This window comes from Pelodiscus sinensis, chromosome 1 (assembly GCF_049634645.1).
Source record: "Pelodiscus sinensis isolate JC-2024 chromosome 1, ASM4963464v1, whole genome shotgun sequence".
NCBI classification, from domain to species: domain Eukaryota; kingdom Metazoa; phylum Chordata; order Testudines; family Trionychidae; genus Pelodiscus; species Pelodiscus sinensis.
This window is the reverse complement of record NC_134711.1, coordinates 325,567,255-325,583,381: the sequence shown is the minus strand read 5'-3', so window position 1 is coordinate 325,583,381 and position 16,127 is coordinate 325,567,255. Positions and strand designations below refer to the sequence as shown.

The window sequence follows — 16,127 nt, the reverse complement described above, 5'->3', positions numbered from 1 at the left end:
CACCAACTTGCCTGCTATTTGTGATCACCGCAGCTGGGTTTGGCCGCAATTTTATGTGAGAAACTCAGCACTTTCCAGCCTGCTGGGCTGGCAGAGGAGGAGACGGGGAGCAGACTGAATGGGGTAGGTAGATGAGAAAGGCAGTGGGTGCATGCTGACATCTGTATGGTCAGATAAAGGGAATTTGTTGGGTATCCTGATTCACTCCTATCTGGGTTGCAACTACTGGTGCAAGGGAGAGATATAGGACTCTCCTGGGCTAGGGTAAGGGGGAAGCAGGCTCCATGGTCAGGGCAGGGCATGCTGATATGCTGGGGCATGGGGCCATGTGGCTATAGGGGAAATGGAGGTGCTGCTATGGAAGTGTCATTGTCTCATTAATGCATCAGAGGGAGCTTAGTCAAATCTATCTTCCCTTGTCTTGTTGAGACTGGAGTGAGGAGGGGTTGGTATTAATTACCAATTGATTGGTGACATAATTACAAGATCTTAAATATAGTGTTACTAGATGGTTTCAACAAAAATACCAGACACATGTGATATTACATCACAATCTACATTACATCTTATTTAGAAAATACCGGACACTTGCATTTTCTCATTTATATTTTCTCAATTTGTTTTCCGAACTGAAAGCTCAAATACTGGACTGTCTGGTTCAAAACCGGACACCTGGCAATCCCACTTAAATATGCCAAGAAAATGTAATGGGAGAAAGAATAATGTCGCTCCCACAATTAGACTTATAGACCAAACACAAAACAGTGTCAGCAGCTCTACACCAAAACATTTTCCACCAAGCATAAGGAGGGAAAGATAAAAAGCTTTCCTTTTGGCCAGGTTGAGTTTGTTATCAGGAGTCTATGTGCCTGGAGTTGTCAGTCTGAGCTAAAAATTAGTTTGTTTGGAGGGAGACAGATCCAGAGCAGATAAAGAGGGTGGAGAGATTCTGCATTAGAAGATCTTAATGCAGGATCTGATTTCACTTGTATTTCAATTATAAAGCAGTTAGGTTGGTTTTGCAGATAAGGACGATGTGGCTAGGCCTAGCTCATGATGTTTGCATGATTACATTTCAAAGAAAGCTTACATAGGTGTTAATGGCTTATGGTACGGCAAGAAAAAGATTTTTTAAACAGATTTTTTTGGAGTGTTGTAGATATCTAAAGACTCTGATCTAGGTAGCCCACTTGGTGGGCTGGATCCAGCCTGCAAAGGCCCTTTTGCCCACCCCTGGCCTACAGCTTAAGAAGAACTTAATCTGGCCCTGATGAGAACGTGGGTAAATTGATACAATCTACTGTTAGACCCACTTATTTCTCCAGTTGTCTCCCTGCATATGACTTGTTTGCCTGGTGGAGTTGCTGTCGGTTCTGTACATCAATACAGAGTGCAGCTCATTGTCAAACAATGAAAATAAAATGTTTCTTTCTTACCGGAGTTGTCGAGACATTGTTGGTTCTTTTTTCCTACAGTACAAACAGAGAGGATCAATGAACATAATTTTATTCTACTGTTTCCAAAGTAACATAGTAATTGTCAGACAGCACCCCCGAACAGGCTCCATCTAACCAGGTGTCCTGTTCCTGAATGAGGTGAGGCCAAACTTACTAAGAAGCTGCAAAAAACTGCAGAGTGCAATTACCTACATATGTAGCAAATTTCTTCAAAAACAATTCTTCATCCTATGTAACAACAGTGGAGAGTCTCACTGTCCATATAAACAGCTATTTTAAAAATTCTGCTGAGCTCTTGGCATAATGGAAATCTTGTAGCAATGAGTTCCAAAAGTTAACTGTATATTAAATAATCCCTTTCACTAGTTAAAATGTTACCTTCATGTTTTATGATAAAGTGTTAATTTAGACACTGCCATATTCCCTGTCTCATTTATAGATACTCAAATATATTTTCTCTTAACTAAACCATCCCATTCTCTCCTATAGAATCTCTCCAAACCTCTGATTTTTTCCAAAACTCTGATTTCCCTTCTCTCTGAACTGTTTTCCCACCCTGCACCCCATCCCCCCATAAATATTGTATAGTTAGGGTAATAAGAGCCATACCTAGTATTCCTGTGTAAGCTCCCCCCCATGGGTCCCTATAATAGTGCTGTAATATTGTGCTCCCCACAATGACAGCCTTGTCTTTGTCAGAGCTGGCCCAGTTCATTAACAACCCAGTGATGCTGTTTCTTCCAATGGGCGGCACCTTGATTGCCTGTCAGTGAATTTCACCTGACGTGGTGTTGCCCATTCACCCAACTTGGTCACATTGCTCTGACGTTCCTCACCATTGTCCCTAGCCCTGATGTCCCCAAATAACATGCCAGCTGCACACTAGGCCACCTGCCTGCTCCCTGCGTCCAGCCTATGTCTTGGTTGGGCCCCGTCTGAGGAGAAACAGCCGCTCTGCCAAGCCCTGTAGGGGGGCGTGTGTGTGCGTAAAACTCACAGCAGTTTGGGGCCTTCCCCTGTTTCTCTAGTGAGCCCCTCACCATGGTGTCTAGGCACCTTCTCTGTTCTCAGGGAGCGCTTGGGGACCAGTGTCTGCCCATCCCAGCCTAAGCCCTTGCTGACTGTAAGAGTCATGACAGACCGTCTCCCCCAGTCCTGGGGGCAAATCCCCATGTCAGCGTCCCTCTCGTGAACTCTCCCTGCACCCCCTCTCCCTGGGGGTTTCACATTCCCCACAGCAAACAGCCCACCCCCATGTCTCCTGTTCAGTACTCACCACCCAGGTAGGTGCAGTTAAAGTGGCTGCAGGTCCGGTTTGTGCTCCAGAGGACAAATCTGTTACTCCCATCTGGGGTGTCACGGAACTTCTCATGGACTGGGATTAATACTTCTTCTTGTTCTGGAAAGTGTGAGAAGGCCGCTATCTTGACGCCGAAGCACGTGCGGATGGTGAACAATGTGCCCGTGCCAAATTCCTCTGCTTTTTTTCTCTTCATAGATGAAGAGGCAAAATATCCAAATCTGATGAGACCTGATCCCGTGTGCTGAGATTTAGTGCCCCGGTACACCGTTGTGTTATACGTCACCTCACACCTCCCGCGTAACAGCTGTAAGGCTCTTGTCAAATAGTAATGAAAGGCTTTGAACTGGAAACACTTCATGTAATCCTCTTGAGATGTCCCAGCCCTCTTCACTGCCCCATTAAAATCACTGTAAAAGTATTTATCAGTATAGGCCACTATGGCTCTTCCGTACTCATCCTTAAAGGCAGTAGGCAGAGAGAGCTTTGTTTTCACACTTGCCCATTTTGTTCTTGATTTGTGCCACACTTTTCTCAGTAGAATGTGCCTGGACTTTTCTTCCTCTAGCAGTGCAGGTGCTTCTTTATCCATTTCATTAGCGCATCCAATATATTGGTCATCAAAAGCATTAGCTGCCATGTCCAGCACCACCTGGCATTTTACGTGGGATAATAAAGGAAACATAGTCACATTAGCAATGGTGTTACAATAGCACCACGAGGTCACACCTCTGGAGCGAGGTCCCAATGTGCTCAGCCCTGTATACAGGCATTCCCTGACTTACGCAGATCCGACTTATGTCGGATCCGCACTTACGAACGGGGCTTTTCTCGCCCCGGAGCTCACGGGTGGCGGGTCGCCACCTGTGTCCTCCGGGGCGAGAAAAGCTTTTCCCGGTCCCCCTGGTCTGCTGGGGGGGTCCACCTGAGCAAAGACCAGGGGGACAGGAGCAAAGCCGCCCAGTTTCAGCAGCGGCTGAATCAGGACGCCGAGGAGCCGCGCTACTGGAGCAACCCAGCAGCACCCCAGCTGCTCTGCCCCAGGCGACCCCAAGTAAGCCACTGCTGAAACTGACCAGCGGCTGACTACAGGAAGCCCGAGGCAGAGTTGCTCTGCCCCGGGCTTCCTGGAATCAGCTGCTGATCAGTTTCAGCAGCAGCTGACTTGGGGACGCCTGGGTTTCTTAAGTTGAATCTGTATGTAAGTCAGAACTGGCATCCAGATTCAGCCGCAGTTCAGCTGATGCCAGTTCCGACTTACATACAGATTCAACTTAAGAACAAACCTACAGTCCCTATCTTGTACGTAACCCGGGGACTACCTGTACACACTAAGGCTGCTTCTAGACTGGCCGCTTTTGTGGAAAAACTTGCCAGCTGTCTACACTGGCCGCTTGATTTTGCGCAAAATCACTGATGTTCTACTGTCCAAAATCAGTGCTTCTTGCGCAAATGCTTTGACGTTCCCGTTCAGGCAAAAGCCCTTTTCCGGAAATGCATTTGCACAAAAGGGCCAGTGTAGACAGCTAAAAAGTGTTTTGCGCAAAAAAGCCCGGTGGCGAAAATGCTGATTGGGGCTTTCTTGCACAAAATCGCATCTATTTTGGCACGGACGCTTTTCCGCAAAAAGTGCTTTTGCACAAAAGTGTCCGTGCCAATCTAGATGCTCTTTTCTGCAAATACTTTTAACGGAAAAACTTTTCCGTTAAAAGAATTTGTGGAAAATCATGCCAGTCTAGACGTACCTAAGTGTATGACTACACAGCTGTGAGTCCACACGTCTACACTGACGTTATTCCGAAATAACGACACTGCAAGACGTCCTTTTGAAATAATGTCGAGCTGGAGGACTTCTTACTCTGACTCCTGTAATTCTTATGGGTATGTCTACACTACCCCGCTAGTTCGAACTAGGAGGGTAATGTAGGCATACCGCATTTGCAAATGAAGCCCAGGATTTGAATTTCCCGGGCTTCATTTGCATAAGCGGGGCTCCGCCATTTTTAAATCCCCACTGGTTCGAACCCTGTGCCGCGCGGCTACACGCGGCACGAACTAGGTAGTTTGAACTAGGCTTCCTAGTTCGAACTACCGTTACTCCTCATGGCATGTGTGGATGGGGAAGAGGGAGTTCTTTCAAAAGAAGAGGAAAGAGGAAAAGCACAGGTGCCCTGGTGGCCACTCCGTCCATAGTAATCACAGCTTAAATGCAGGATAGTGTCCATTCAGTGTGGATACTGTCTTGCAAAAAAGTAAATCGTTTTTTCGATGCGTTCTTGCTGTGTAGACGCTCTCTTTCAAAGGTTTTTTCAGAAGAGCTCTTCCAGAAAAGCTTCATCCGAAAGAAACCTGCAGCCTTGACATAGCCAGAGTTACCAGATTCTGCTGGTTTCTGTCTGAGTAGTATTACTAAGGTGACATGCACGTAAAGCCAGGGCACATGAAGTGAGGTGTGTGCTGATTGCGCACAACATTGACTGTGAGAGCTGCGCCCTCCCTCTGTGCCGGTGTCCGTAGAGTGCGTGGGCTGTGCTGCTACCGTTCAAACAGCACAGCCTGGAAATTCTAGGTGTGCAAGCACAGTCAGCAGAACTATCCTATCCCGGGAGCCCATCTTGTGCCCCCCTGCAATGAAGAGGGCCCACTCATGTGGCCCACTCACTAGCTTAGTGTTCATCATTGTCCCAGGGGCTTATCTCTAAACTGAGACAGCACAGATGAAAGGTGGGGAAAGGAGATGGAACATGTAAGTAGACTTCTCAGTGGTAAACGTCATGTTGGTTCCACAGTTATTGGGAGAGGGTGGAGTGGGTATGACGGATTAATAGTAACACCCGATCAATGCTTCTGTTGCCCTAGCTACTGAGGTGTTAACTGAGCATACAGGCTTGGTTTAATAGCCAAGCTGGAGGGAAGGGCTCAGAAAGAGCCATTTCTCAGCAAACACTGTAGGGCTGTTAGTGGACAATGGCAAGACTCTTAAATTTGGAGATTTTGGTTCCTATATAGAGCTAATCTACAGAGCTGTTCTGAGCCAGGCAGGAAGAGGGCTGGGAGGGCAGGTAATCAGGAGATCTGTGGCAGATAGACACAGGGACAGCTAAGTTGCAGGAAGACTGCCTAGAATAGCCCCAGGAGATCGCAGCCTGTTAGGGCAGACTAATGTGAGGATGGACTGGGGACTGTAAAATACTCTTTCGCTAAATGATTTGTTCCTACAATAAAATGAAGATCACTTTAGTGTCAGCAAGTGTCAGGGCACAAACATCACTTGGCACTGACCGCGGCATTTCAGATTTTGACAGGAAGGGGGCGACCTCGATCTATGAATGCTACGATAATTGGGGGTGGGTGGAGTGAGGGCAATGCCTTCATCAGTGCTACTGAGCATGCTCAAAACAAGCCAAACAGCAAAGTGTGGGAGGGGCAGTCTGCTCTCACACACTCACCATGTCTTTCCTGGGCTATTCAGGCAAATTAGCTGTCAGGAGCACTGTATCTAATTCCTATATGAAAGAAGGACAATTAAATGAATATTAGACCCACTCAAGGGATATGGGGTGTAGGAATCAGCACTGGTTGTATGGGGGCTCAGGGAGGGGGGGTTGGGTGTATGATGGGCTCAGAGCACCGGGTTGGGGTGTGTGGGGGATGCAGGAATGTTATGGCAGGGGCTGGGGATGTGGGGGTGCAGGAATCTGGGCTGGGGGCATGGGGGCTTAGGGCAGGGGGGTTGCCATATGATGGGCTGAGGGGTTAATAGGCTCCTGCACCTGCCCCATTAGGCTGCTGGGTGGCACCTGGAGGGGTGTTAGTCACTAATGTGGTCACTGGGAATGTCCCCTCTGAGGACAGTGGCAGAGAGAGGCCTGGAGCCAGAACTGGAGGGTCTGGGCAGGAGCAGGCGGGGGGCAGTGATGCCTGGGCCCAAGGGTGGGTTGGCTCAGGTCAGGAGAAGCCAGAGGCTCTGGTGATTAGGGCCCTGCCAAATTCATGGCCATGAAAAATGTGTCACAGACCATGAAATCTAGACATCTGTGTGCTTTTACCCTGTGCCATACAGATTTCATGTGGGAGACCAGAATTTCTCATACTGGCGACTGGGGAGGGGCGGGACAGTCACAAGATTTTATAGCGAGGGTTGCAGTATTGCCACTCTTACTTCTGCGCTGCTTCAGAGCTGGTGGCTGGAGAGCAGCAGCTGTTGACCAGGTACCCAGCTGTGAAGGCAGCACCCTGCCACCAGCAGCGCAGCAGTAATGCTGTCAATATCGAACCATGCACCCTTACTTCTGTGCTGCTGCTAGGGGCGGCTCTGAGCTGGGTTGCTGGTCAGCAGCTGCTGCTCTCCAGCTTCCCAGCTCTGAAGGCAGCTCCACAATGAGCAGCAATACAGAAGTAAGGGTACCACAACTACAACCACAACCCTCCCCCCTTCAACAACCTTGTGACCCCTCCAACTCCTTTTTGTGTCAATTATAACACCATGACATTTCAGATTTTAAAAACTAAAATAATTAAATTTCTGGTCTTTAAAATCCAATGGCTGTGAAACAGACCTAACTGGACTGTGACTTTGATAGGGCCCCAGTGATGGGAAAGCCCAAGAGGCCTTTGGACTGGAGCGTGGGGAGTGGAGGGCAGAGGGGGAGACGTCTGCAGTCCCTCCCTGGGCAGTAAAACGTTCAGAGACCTGAGGAGAACAGGAAGGCTCCTGCAGGGTGAGGAGGGAGCCTGAGCAGGGCAGAGATTGGTTTACAGAAATTGTTCTGTTCCTGTGGGATCACGCTGAGGGGGTCAGGGGAAGCCCTGCGGGTCCAGCCCTGACAGAAGGCTGAGGCTGCAGAGGCTGAGGGGAGACAGGCAGGGAACAGGCTGTGGTAGGAAGATGTCCAGGAAGGCAGCAGCAAGGAGTCTGATGGAGCCGTGCCCTGGCGCCCAGTCCAGTGAGAGGCTGCGTCCCCCGACCAGGCACTGGGGACGGTGACGAGGGGCCCTGATTAGACAAAATCCATCAAAGCTGGTCTCAGTGAGCTTGGCCCTGCCTCAGCCCAGAGGGCTGCACCAGACGACCTCGCGAGGTCCCTTCCAGCCCTGCACGTCGGTGGGTCTAAGGCAACCTGGCACCCAACACAGCTTTGAGCAAAGAAAACCCAGAGAGCTCCCCTGGCAAGGCTCAGGCACTTACCTGGGCGGTTCCCAGACAGGTTTGCAGGCAGACGTACGTCAAGAGGATCAGCAGAGACCTCATGGTGGTTCCAGCTCCCCTGTGCGGCTGTGGGAGAATCCACCAGGGAAGTCAGTGGAGGTTTGGGGGGAAAGAACATCGTAAAACTAATCATTGTCCTGCTTGTGTCCCTGTGATCCGCTGAGCCACGCTCAGGAACGGGGGTTTCCCAGGCAGGAGTAGCTCCTTTAGGGATCGCAGCCCAACCATCATGTGGTGTGGTGGGGGGTGACCCTGGGATACCACTATGGGGGAATGGGGCCAGTTATGTGGGAATCCTGCTTTCACCCCCCGGAGGTTACATTTCCCTAACAGTGGCTGGGGATGGGAATACGACTCACAGCGCCGTCGTGCTTTCTCTTCTCTGCACTTAGGCTGCACAATACACAGAACCCAGCGGCCAGGCAGGTCTGTGGATCGTGTTGTAGAGTATGGGGCTAAAGTAGCGACACAGCTCGAGAGTTCGGTGCTTCCTGCAAGGGCCTTGTCACGTGTTTGCTTGGCAGCTTGTCCTCCGGCCTCACTGCTTCCTTCTGCTCCTCGGCTAACGGAGCGATTAACCACTCAAGTCTGTTCTACACCTACGGGTCCCAGCCACATGGCCTCTCAGGGGCAGACAAAAACAGATCTGTCACTTGGACGGGGACCCAAACCCCAGCCACATGGCCCACCTGGAGACAGCCAGCAAACTGACCTGCGCACGAGTCACCAAATCCCTTTACCTCCATACGCCCCTAGTGCAGCTGGTGCTCTCTCCGTCTCTCCTGCTGCTGCATGGGGGAAAACTCACTTTTAACAGGCATTACCTGAGGGGGAGGGAAGCCTGGGATTCCCAGCACAAGGGAGGTGCCAGAACCACTGAGGCACAGGGCCTCTCTCTGCCAAGCTAGTGAGTCTTCTTCACACAAGCAGCCGAGCGTGGGACTGGTTCTATAGAGGCTGGGTCAGTTCCCTCACCCAAGAGGAAATGGGTCCTAGCTCATGTCCCGCTCTGAGGCTGGGGGAGGGAGGTTACCTGTGCCAGGGAACGTACTAACCACTGGGCTAGATGTTAGGAGGGAAATCCTTCTATTCCCTCCCAGCCCCTGCTTTTTGTGAAAGCTTCTCTCTCAGGGCCCAGTCTGACAAGCCGTGGGGCCCTGGTCACTAGAGCCAGACCTGAGGGGGGGTCTGTGCAGGATATGGAAGTAGCATTTTAATTCCCCCACCGATTTGGCCTTGGCCCTCCTCCCCTGCTCTACCAAGGTTTCCGTTCCTCTGCCTGGCAGGAGGCTGCAGGGTGCTTGGCAGAGACACACACAGCAGCCTAGGGAATTCTTTCCTGCAGACATTCAGGTATTAGACAAGTTTACAGACCTATAGGGCTTGGGAGCAGCTGAGCAGGGGATCCCATTGGGGGCCCGATTCTGGGATTTAGGAGGCTACCGTGGCAATGAGGGATGGCTAGAGATCAGGTGCCCAGGGAGTCATTGGGAAGAAATACACAGCATTTTGCCTGCGAGGGGCACCTAATTTAAATAAAATAAATGGAGATTGCCTATCTCCTAGAAGTGAAAGGGATCTTGAAAGTTCATTGAGTCCAGTCCCCTCACTTTACAGCAGGACTAAGTACCATCCCTGACAAATTTTTGTCCCAAATGGCCTCCGCAAGGATTGAACTCACAACCCTGGGTTCCTCTGTTTAGCAACAGTTCATTGTGGTGGGTGTATCAGTGCAGGACAGAGCTTCACCATGAACAAAGAGGGATGTTTGCCCTCTAGGGGGCAGTGATGGGCAGCAGGTTTCATAGGCAGGGGAAGGTATTGCCTTCCCAAATGGTCAGCCTGGCCTCACCCACACCGCGCCCCCAGGACGGCTACTGTAGGCGTAGTGGGGGTGGAGGGCTGCTGCTCCCAAGCACTCTCCTGCTATATGTTCTGGGGCTGGGGCGTCTGGGGCCGCCTGCCCTCCTCCCTCACTGTGCTGCTGGGGGGAGGGCTTGTTGGATCCCATGCGGGTGGGACCTGGGCAGAAGAGGCGGGGCTGGGGCAGGGCTGGGGCTTGCCAATATCTATGTAGCTGTGGACAGACTAAGTGGATTCTTTGTTTTCACTCCCTAGGGTTGCAATATCCTGTAGCTTCCCCCCACCCTGGAAGCCTTTCTAACCTTGTAACAAACCAGAGATCGAACATCTACTCAGTGGAAACCACTGGGCTTTGAATTCTGTGCACCGAATGCTGCCCTCTCAGACTGTAATCTGTGGTACAGAAGCATCCCGGGATCCCCACCTGGAGTCCGTCCCTCCCCTGAGGCGTTTGCTCATAGACAAAGGCTGGGAGGGAAAGAAAACAGAGTTGCCTAATGAGATGGCCAATGACGGAGCAGGGATGAGAGCGTGGATCATCTAGTTCATACCCCAGCACCTTATCTTCAGTACGCAGTACCTCCCTGACTCATTTGCATTGCACCCGTGGTGAACTTTGTCTCATTCGCTCTTGTTTGCATGAACGATTTATTGCATTTTCCAAATACTGTACAACAAAGAGACCAGAATACACAGGCATGTCGCTTCCCCTCCCCTGTTCTCCCCCCACCCTTAGCCGAGCCCTTGTCACTTCCTGGGTGTGTTATGATGAAGTCGGTAGTTTGGTCTGTTTGTTGTATTTAGAAAAACTGATTATTTTTCAAGCTCTTCATTAATCATAGAGCCCTTGTAGCCATACAGACCCTCCCCCCATATCATCCATCTTATTTGCCTCTCTGAGGTTCCTGAAGCATACAAGACAGAGAAGGAGCAATAAAATCAGCATAGTCTATGCTGGCTCATCTGATCCTGAGAAGCTGAAAACATAGATATGAGGAGAGAACGATTAAGGCAATAAGCTGGCCTCGAGGCTGTGAGAAGTGCCCGGCTGGCACCCATGTTGATACGAACACACAGCCGTCCCTGGGAGAGGAATCCCCCACTGAGAAAAGAATCTCCAGTACTTCCATTTTAATCCTCTCAGCTCTCTCTTACAAGTGTAAATTAAGTTCACAACTCCCTTGTAAGAACTGGTCTCACAAAAGGCAGACCAGCACTATTTGGCATCACAGATAAGAAAGAGAAATACGTGACCCCATGGGTATAAAGATGAGTACAGCAGCACACTCACTTTTGAGTGTCATTCTACCCTCTACCTGCTGGTTGGGTTAGGTGTTTGACCTCCCGAGGTTCTATGGGGACGCCCACCTTGTATTTTCGTCTTTCCTAGGAATTGAGGGACCGGCCCTGGCCTGACACGCTGGAGTTGAGAGGCACAGAAGGGGGTAAAAATTGTACCTGGATGTGGTCCTCTGTCTTAAGTGTACACAGACTAAGAGCTCTTTAAAGGTTAAGCTGTTACTTGGTACTATTATTTCTGTTTTTTCCTATCTTTATCTTCTTTGTAACCATTTTTAAGATCTATATTTTGCTAGCAGTTAAGAAATAGAACAATAGCCATTGCAACCATATGATTTATAAGCTTCCTCAATAAACCTGTAACTGTTTAAGCTTTAACCTGACTCCTTCAGTTGCTGTAACAGAATCAGGCACAATTTAAAAGAACTTCAGCCGGTCTTAAGGGACAGATATAGGGAGAGCTTGGGCGTTTGGATTTGTGTCACTCCCAGGTGGCAGATCCGTTGGGGCACTTCTCAGCCTCCCCCAGGCTGCCCGCTGCGAAGGAATCACAGATTCTAGCAGCTAAAATCTGAAGTGTAATAAGCTCTCCCTGCAAACTTATTGGGGTGCTCGTCAACCTCCTCTAGGTTGCCCACTGCAAGGGACCCCAGTCTCAGCAGTTGAAGTCTCGGGTGTATAGCACACACACACACACCACTCACTGCCCTGACCGTCGGCTGACAGCCCTAAAACTCCAGGCATCACTGTTTGGTGGGATGCACTTTTCTGGCTTTGCCAGGTGAACATGTAATGGACCCCACCCCCCAGGCCTGCTTTATGAAATGGACTCACGGACACAAATATGCAGAACTCAGAGATTTGGGACAAATTGCCTCATGTAACCTCCCAATCTTAATGTCTTAATCCACTGGTCTGTTTATCTTATTTTGGTGCATGTATCATTCTTGTGTGGGCAGTTAGGTCTGTACATCTATGAAGTATGGAGTGGTTATGGTTTTAGACGTACAAATGAAATCCATCAAGGGTGTTGCCAATGCTTGGATGCCTCAATGATTGGGCAGTCATATGTAAACACCCTCTTTTGTGCTTTAAGTCTCAGCAGTGGTTGTTCTTAGAAAGTCACATGTCCACCCCAACTGGCAGTAGTGGACCAAGTAATTTTCCATGGGAAGGTGGTATCAATAAAAAAAATGGGAACTATGTTTTTCTTTATGTTTGGCTGGTGTGGCACTCCCAAGAGGATGAACCAAAGACCCCAGGGAGAAGGATTTTCCCCAGTTTAGACGTGTGGCTGGAACAGAAACAGTTTTCGGGTGAGTTTGTAATAGGTTTGCACTGAGGTTTTAGCGTTGGGATTAGCGAAGCGTTTTCTGTTATTTTAAGTTCATATTCTACTTTGCTCTGCCTGTTCTCACTTATAACCACTTAAATCCTACTGATGTACATAATAAAATCACTTTTATTGACTATGAAGCCCACTGTAAATAATTGTTACCTGGGGGAGCAATCAGTGTGCACATCCTCGTTTCATTGCTAGAGGGGGCTTACCTAAAAATTCATTGGGGGGTCTGATCCCATTTGGAGAGTAGTGTCCCAGGAAGCTAGACCCAAAACTGCATTTTCCTTGGACCTGAAGGCTACGTCTACACTGGCATGATTGTCCGGAAATGCTTTTAACAGAAAACTTTTCCGTTAAAAGCATTTTCGGAAAAGCACGTCTAGATTGGCAGGAAAAGCGTCCGTGGCCAAACTAGACGCAGTTTTCCGCAAAAAAGCTCTGATTGCCATTTTCGCAATCGGGGCTTTTTTGCGGAAAATAGTACTGTGCTGTCTACACTGGCACTTTTGCGCAAAAGTCTTTCAGAAAAAGACTTTTGCCCGAATGGGAGCAGCATAGTATTTCCAGAAAAGCACTGACAATCTTACATGAGATTGTCAGTGCTTTTGCGGAAATTCAAGCGGCCAGTATAGACAGTTGGCAAGTTTTTCCAGAAAAGCTGCTGATTTTCCGGAAAAACTTGCCAGTCTAGACACAGCCGAAGAGTTTCGGTGTCTGTACTGCTCCTTGGAGTGCAGAGAGCAGTGATCTCTGATCTGTGTCTTGGCTGGGGGAGACCAGAGAGCTGGCCCAGCAGGACAGGGTAGTGAAAAGCCCCACAGAGTAGAGAGGGGAGTGTCAGTGGCTTTGTCAGCACTCTGGGAAGAATCCCCAAAGCGTCGTCTGTGACCTCACCCTGTCACAGAATCTTTTAGTCCCCAAAGCAGATTTGGAGCATGAGCCAAAGCACAATCCAGCCTGCTGCCTAGGGCGAAGGCAACACAAGGGTGTGCAGTGAGGTTAATGAAGAATAAGACTAGAAAGAGGTTACTTTACCTGCCTTCCAAGTGGCTGTGGTCTCCTAGCAGGCTGCTGACCCAAGTAAGAAATGGCTGCAAATAAAATATCTGCAAATCCTACACTGCAAACATTTACACCACAGGAAACAGTCCCCTCTCCTCTTCCCTCCCCCCTCTGTAGCTATGAAATTTCTCTGTTCTCTTTCACTTTCACAATTCATTTTCTTTAGCAGTAAGGGCTCGATCTAAATCCTACTGAAGCTGATGGAAAGACCCCCACTGATTTCAATGAGCTTTGGATCAGGCCTGTACAGAGTCAAAAAGTTGATATGACCTTGTATGTCCAGTGCCTCCTGTTGCCAAATGTAGCCACAAAACTGCCCCCATGGTATCCTGTAAACCCCGTTGGAGAATGTTACACATACCCCCTCCCCCATCCCAGAAAGAAAGCCAAGTAGAGATACTGTCGTAGACCCAACATCTAGACAAAGTTTTACCACTTGGATTAGAAAGTTGGATTTGGCTGGTTAAGGGATAAAATGGAAATGAATTAGCATTCCAATGAGTCCAGAGAGAACGGTGGAGTCTGTGCTGGCAGTGAATTAGATTCTCTGTTACTGGCTATCAGACCGGAATGTGTAAGCACAAAATAATATTATCTGGTGTTGTATAGAAAAAGATGCACAGTGTAAATTCATAAAAATGGCTTCTTCTATCAATGTGGAGGAGATATGCATAGCATTTTGAGCCCCTCCCCCATGAATTGTACAATCTGGGATCAGTAATGAGCAAAAAATCAATTCATTGACTACAAAAGGAAATTTTGAAGGATTAAAGGGATAACCCATAAAGCGGATGACTGAGCAATTAAAACAAAACACACAAATGAAGCTTAATGCACTCAGGAAACATCCTACACAATTGAAAAAAAAAAATCCCAACTATATATATAATATGATGGGGGCTAATTTAGCTACAACTAATCAGGAAAGAGATCTTGGAGTTATCGTGGATAGTTCTCTGAAGACGTCCACTCAGTGTGCAGCGGCAGTCAAAAAAGCAAACAGGATGTTAGGAATCATTAAAAAAGGGATAGAGAATAAGATGGAGAATATTTTATTGCCCTTATATAAATGCATGGTACACCCACATCTGGAATACTGCATACAGATGTGGTCTCCTCATCTCAAAAAAGATATACTGGCAATTAGAAAAGGTTCAGAGAAGGGCAATGAAAAGGATTAGAGGTTTGGAACAGGTCCCATATGAGGAGAGATTAAAGAGACAGGGACTTTTCAGCTTGGAAAAGAGGAGGCTAAGGGGGGGATAAGATAGAGGTCTATAAAATCATGAGTGGCGTGGAAAAAGTGAATAAGGAAAAGTTATTTATTTGTTCCCATAATATAAGAACTAGGGGCCACCAAATGAAACTAACGGGCAGGAGGTTTAAAACAAATAAAAGGAAGTTCTTCTTCACGCAGCGCATAGTCAATCTGTGGAACTCCTTGCCTGAGGAGGTTGTGAAGGCTAGGACTGTAACAGGGTTTAAAAGAGAACTAGATAAATTCATGGAGGTTAAGTTCATAAATGGCTATTAGCCAGTATGGGTAGGAATGGTGTCCCTAGACTGTTTGTCAGAGGGTGAAGAGGGATGGCAGGAGAGAGATCGCTTGATTATTACCTGTTTGATTCACTCCCTCTGGGGCACCTGGCATTGGCCACTGTCGGCAGACAGGATACAGGGCTGGATAGACCTTTAGTCTGACCTCCAGTATGGCCATTCTTATATTCTTACCATACATATTGTTTTAGGCAAATTGCAGAGTTATTTTTCTTTACAGACTGGACCTCTCAGCCTGGACTCAGCCCCTGGACACAGCCTTTCCCTTCAGGTGATTTGAACAACCTTCTTTCTCAGACAGGGAGGCAGTAGAGAAGAGTCCTGACTGATTTACTCCCCAGGCTTAAATAGTATTTACATCAGGCATGAACCATTTGTTTCCAGTGGAAAAACACCAGCATTGTCCAAGCTGGTATTCCGTACCTGGCGACATCATCAGATGACCCTGCAGTGTCAAACAACATTCCAGGAAGCTCTTCACGATGGCGGGAGATCAGTATCTTCAGTGTTGTATTGTCCATCTTCAATGCATTTTGTTTGTTAGACTAACCCAGTTTCCTTTCCTTTTTCCCTTGGTTTTTTCCCACCCTCTTCCTGTTTGTCCCCAACTATTGATAAGTGCTTAGCCAAAAGCCTTCGCTTCAGAACAAAGCCTCAGACAGATAGACTGCATCATTATGAATTGTATGCTCTCTATTTAATAATGGGCCTGTCAGGGCTGTTCCCCACTCTGGCATTTCATGTGCGGAATGTGGAGACCCGCAAGAGACTTTAAAAATGCCTTGCCTGGATAGGCTTCTGCTTAAAAACTCCTCATGCTCACAGATTCCCTGATGCTGGGTACTCTGCCACCAACCAAGTGGAAAAAAAACCCTGTTTGAACCCCAGAAGATTCACTTAGGAACTTCTTCCAGAGGGGTACCCCAACTCTGTTACCACAAGAGAGCTTGAAGAAGAAAAAAACCCTGCAATCTCTGATAGGTGAGCTCTCAATCTTAGGCATGCACACAGACTTCTTCTGATCTTCCAGAACACAAG

General features: G+C 48.3%; 1 protein-coding gene across 2 annotated transcripts in view; it reads right to left on the bottom strand.

Annotated features, from left to right (window-relative positions):
- Window positions 1-16,127, bottom strand: part of LOC112546380 (ecto-ADP-ribosyltransferase 5-like) — a 77,400-nt gene that overhangs the window by 6,676 nt on the left and 54,597 nt on the right. Inside the window, exons 3-5 of one of the 2 annotated variants that reach the window (XM_075919671.1) lie at window positions 2,734-3,409; window positions 1,437-1,469; window positions 37-161 (exon numbers count right to left, since the gene is read on the bottom strand). In XM_075919671.1, the coding sequence (XP_075775786.1) occupies window positions 52-161; window positions 1,437-1,469; window positions 2,734-3,409 (819 nt within the window). In that variant the 3' untranslated portion in view covers window positions 37-51. Of the gene's footprint in view, window positions 1-36; window positions 162-1,436; window positions 1,470-2,733; window positions 3,410-16,127 lie in introns of those variants that run through there. The other variant, XM_075919672.1, reaches the window with a different exon arrangement.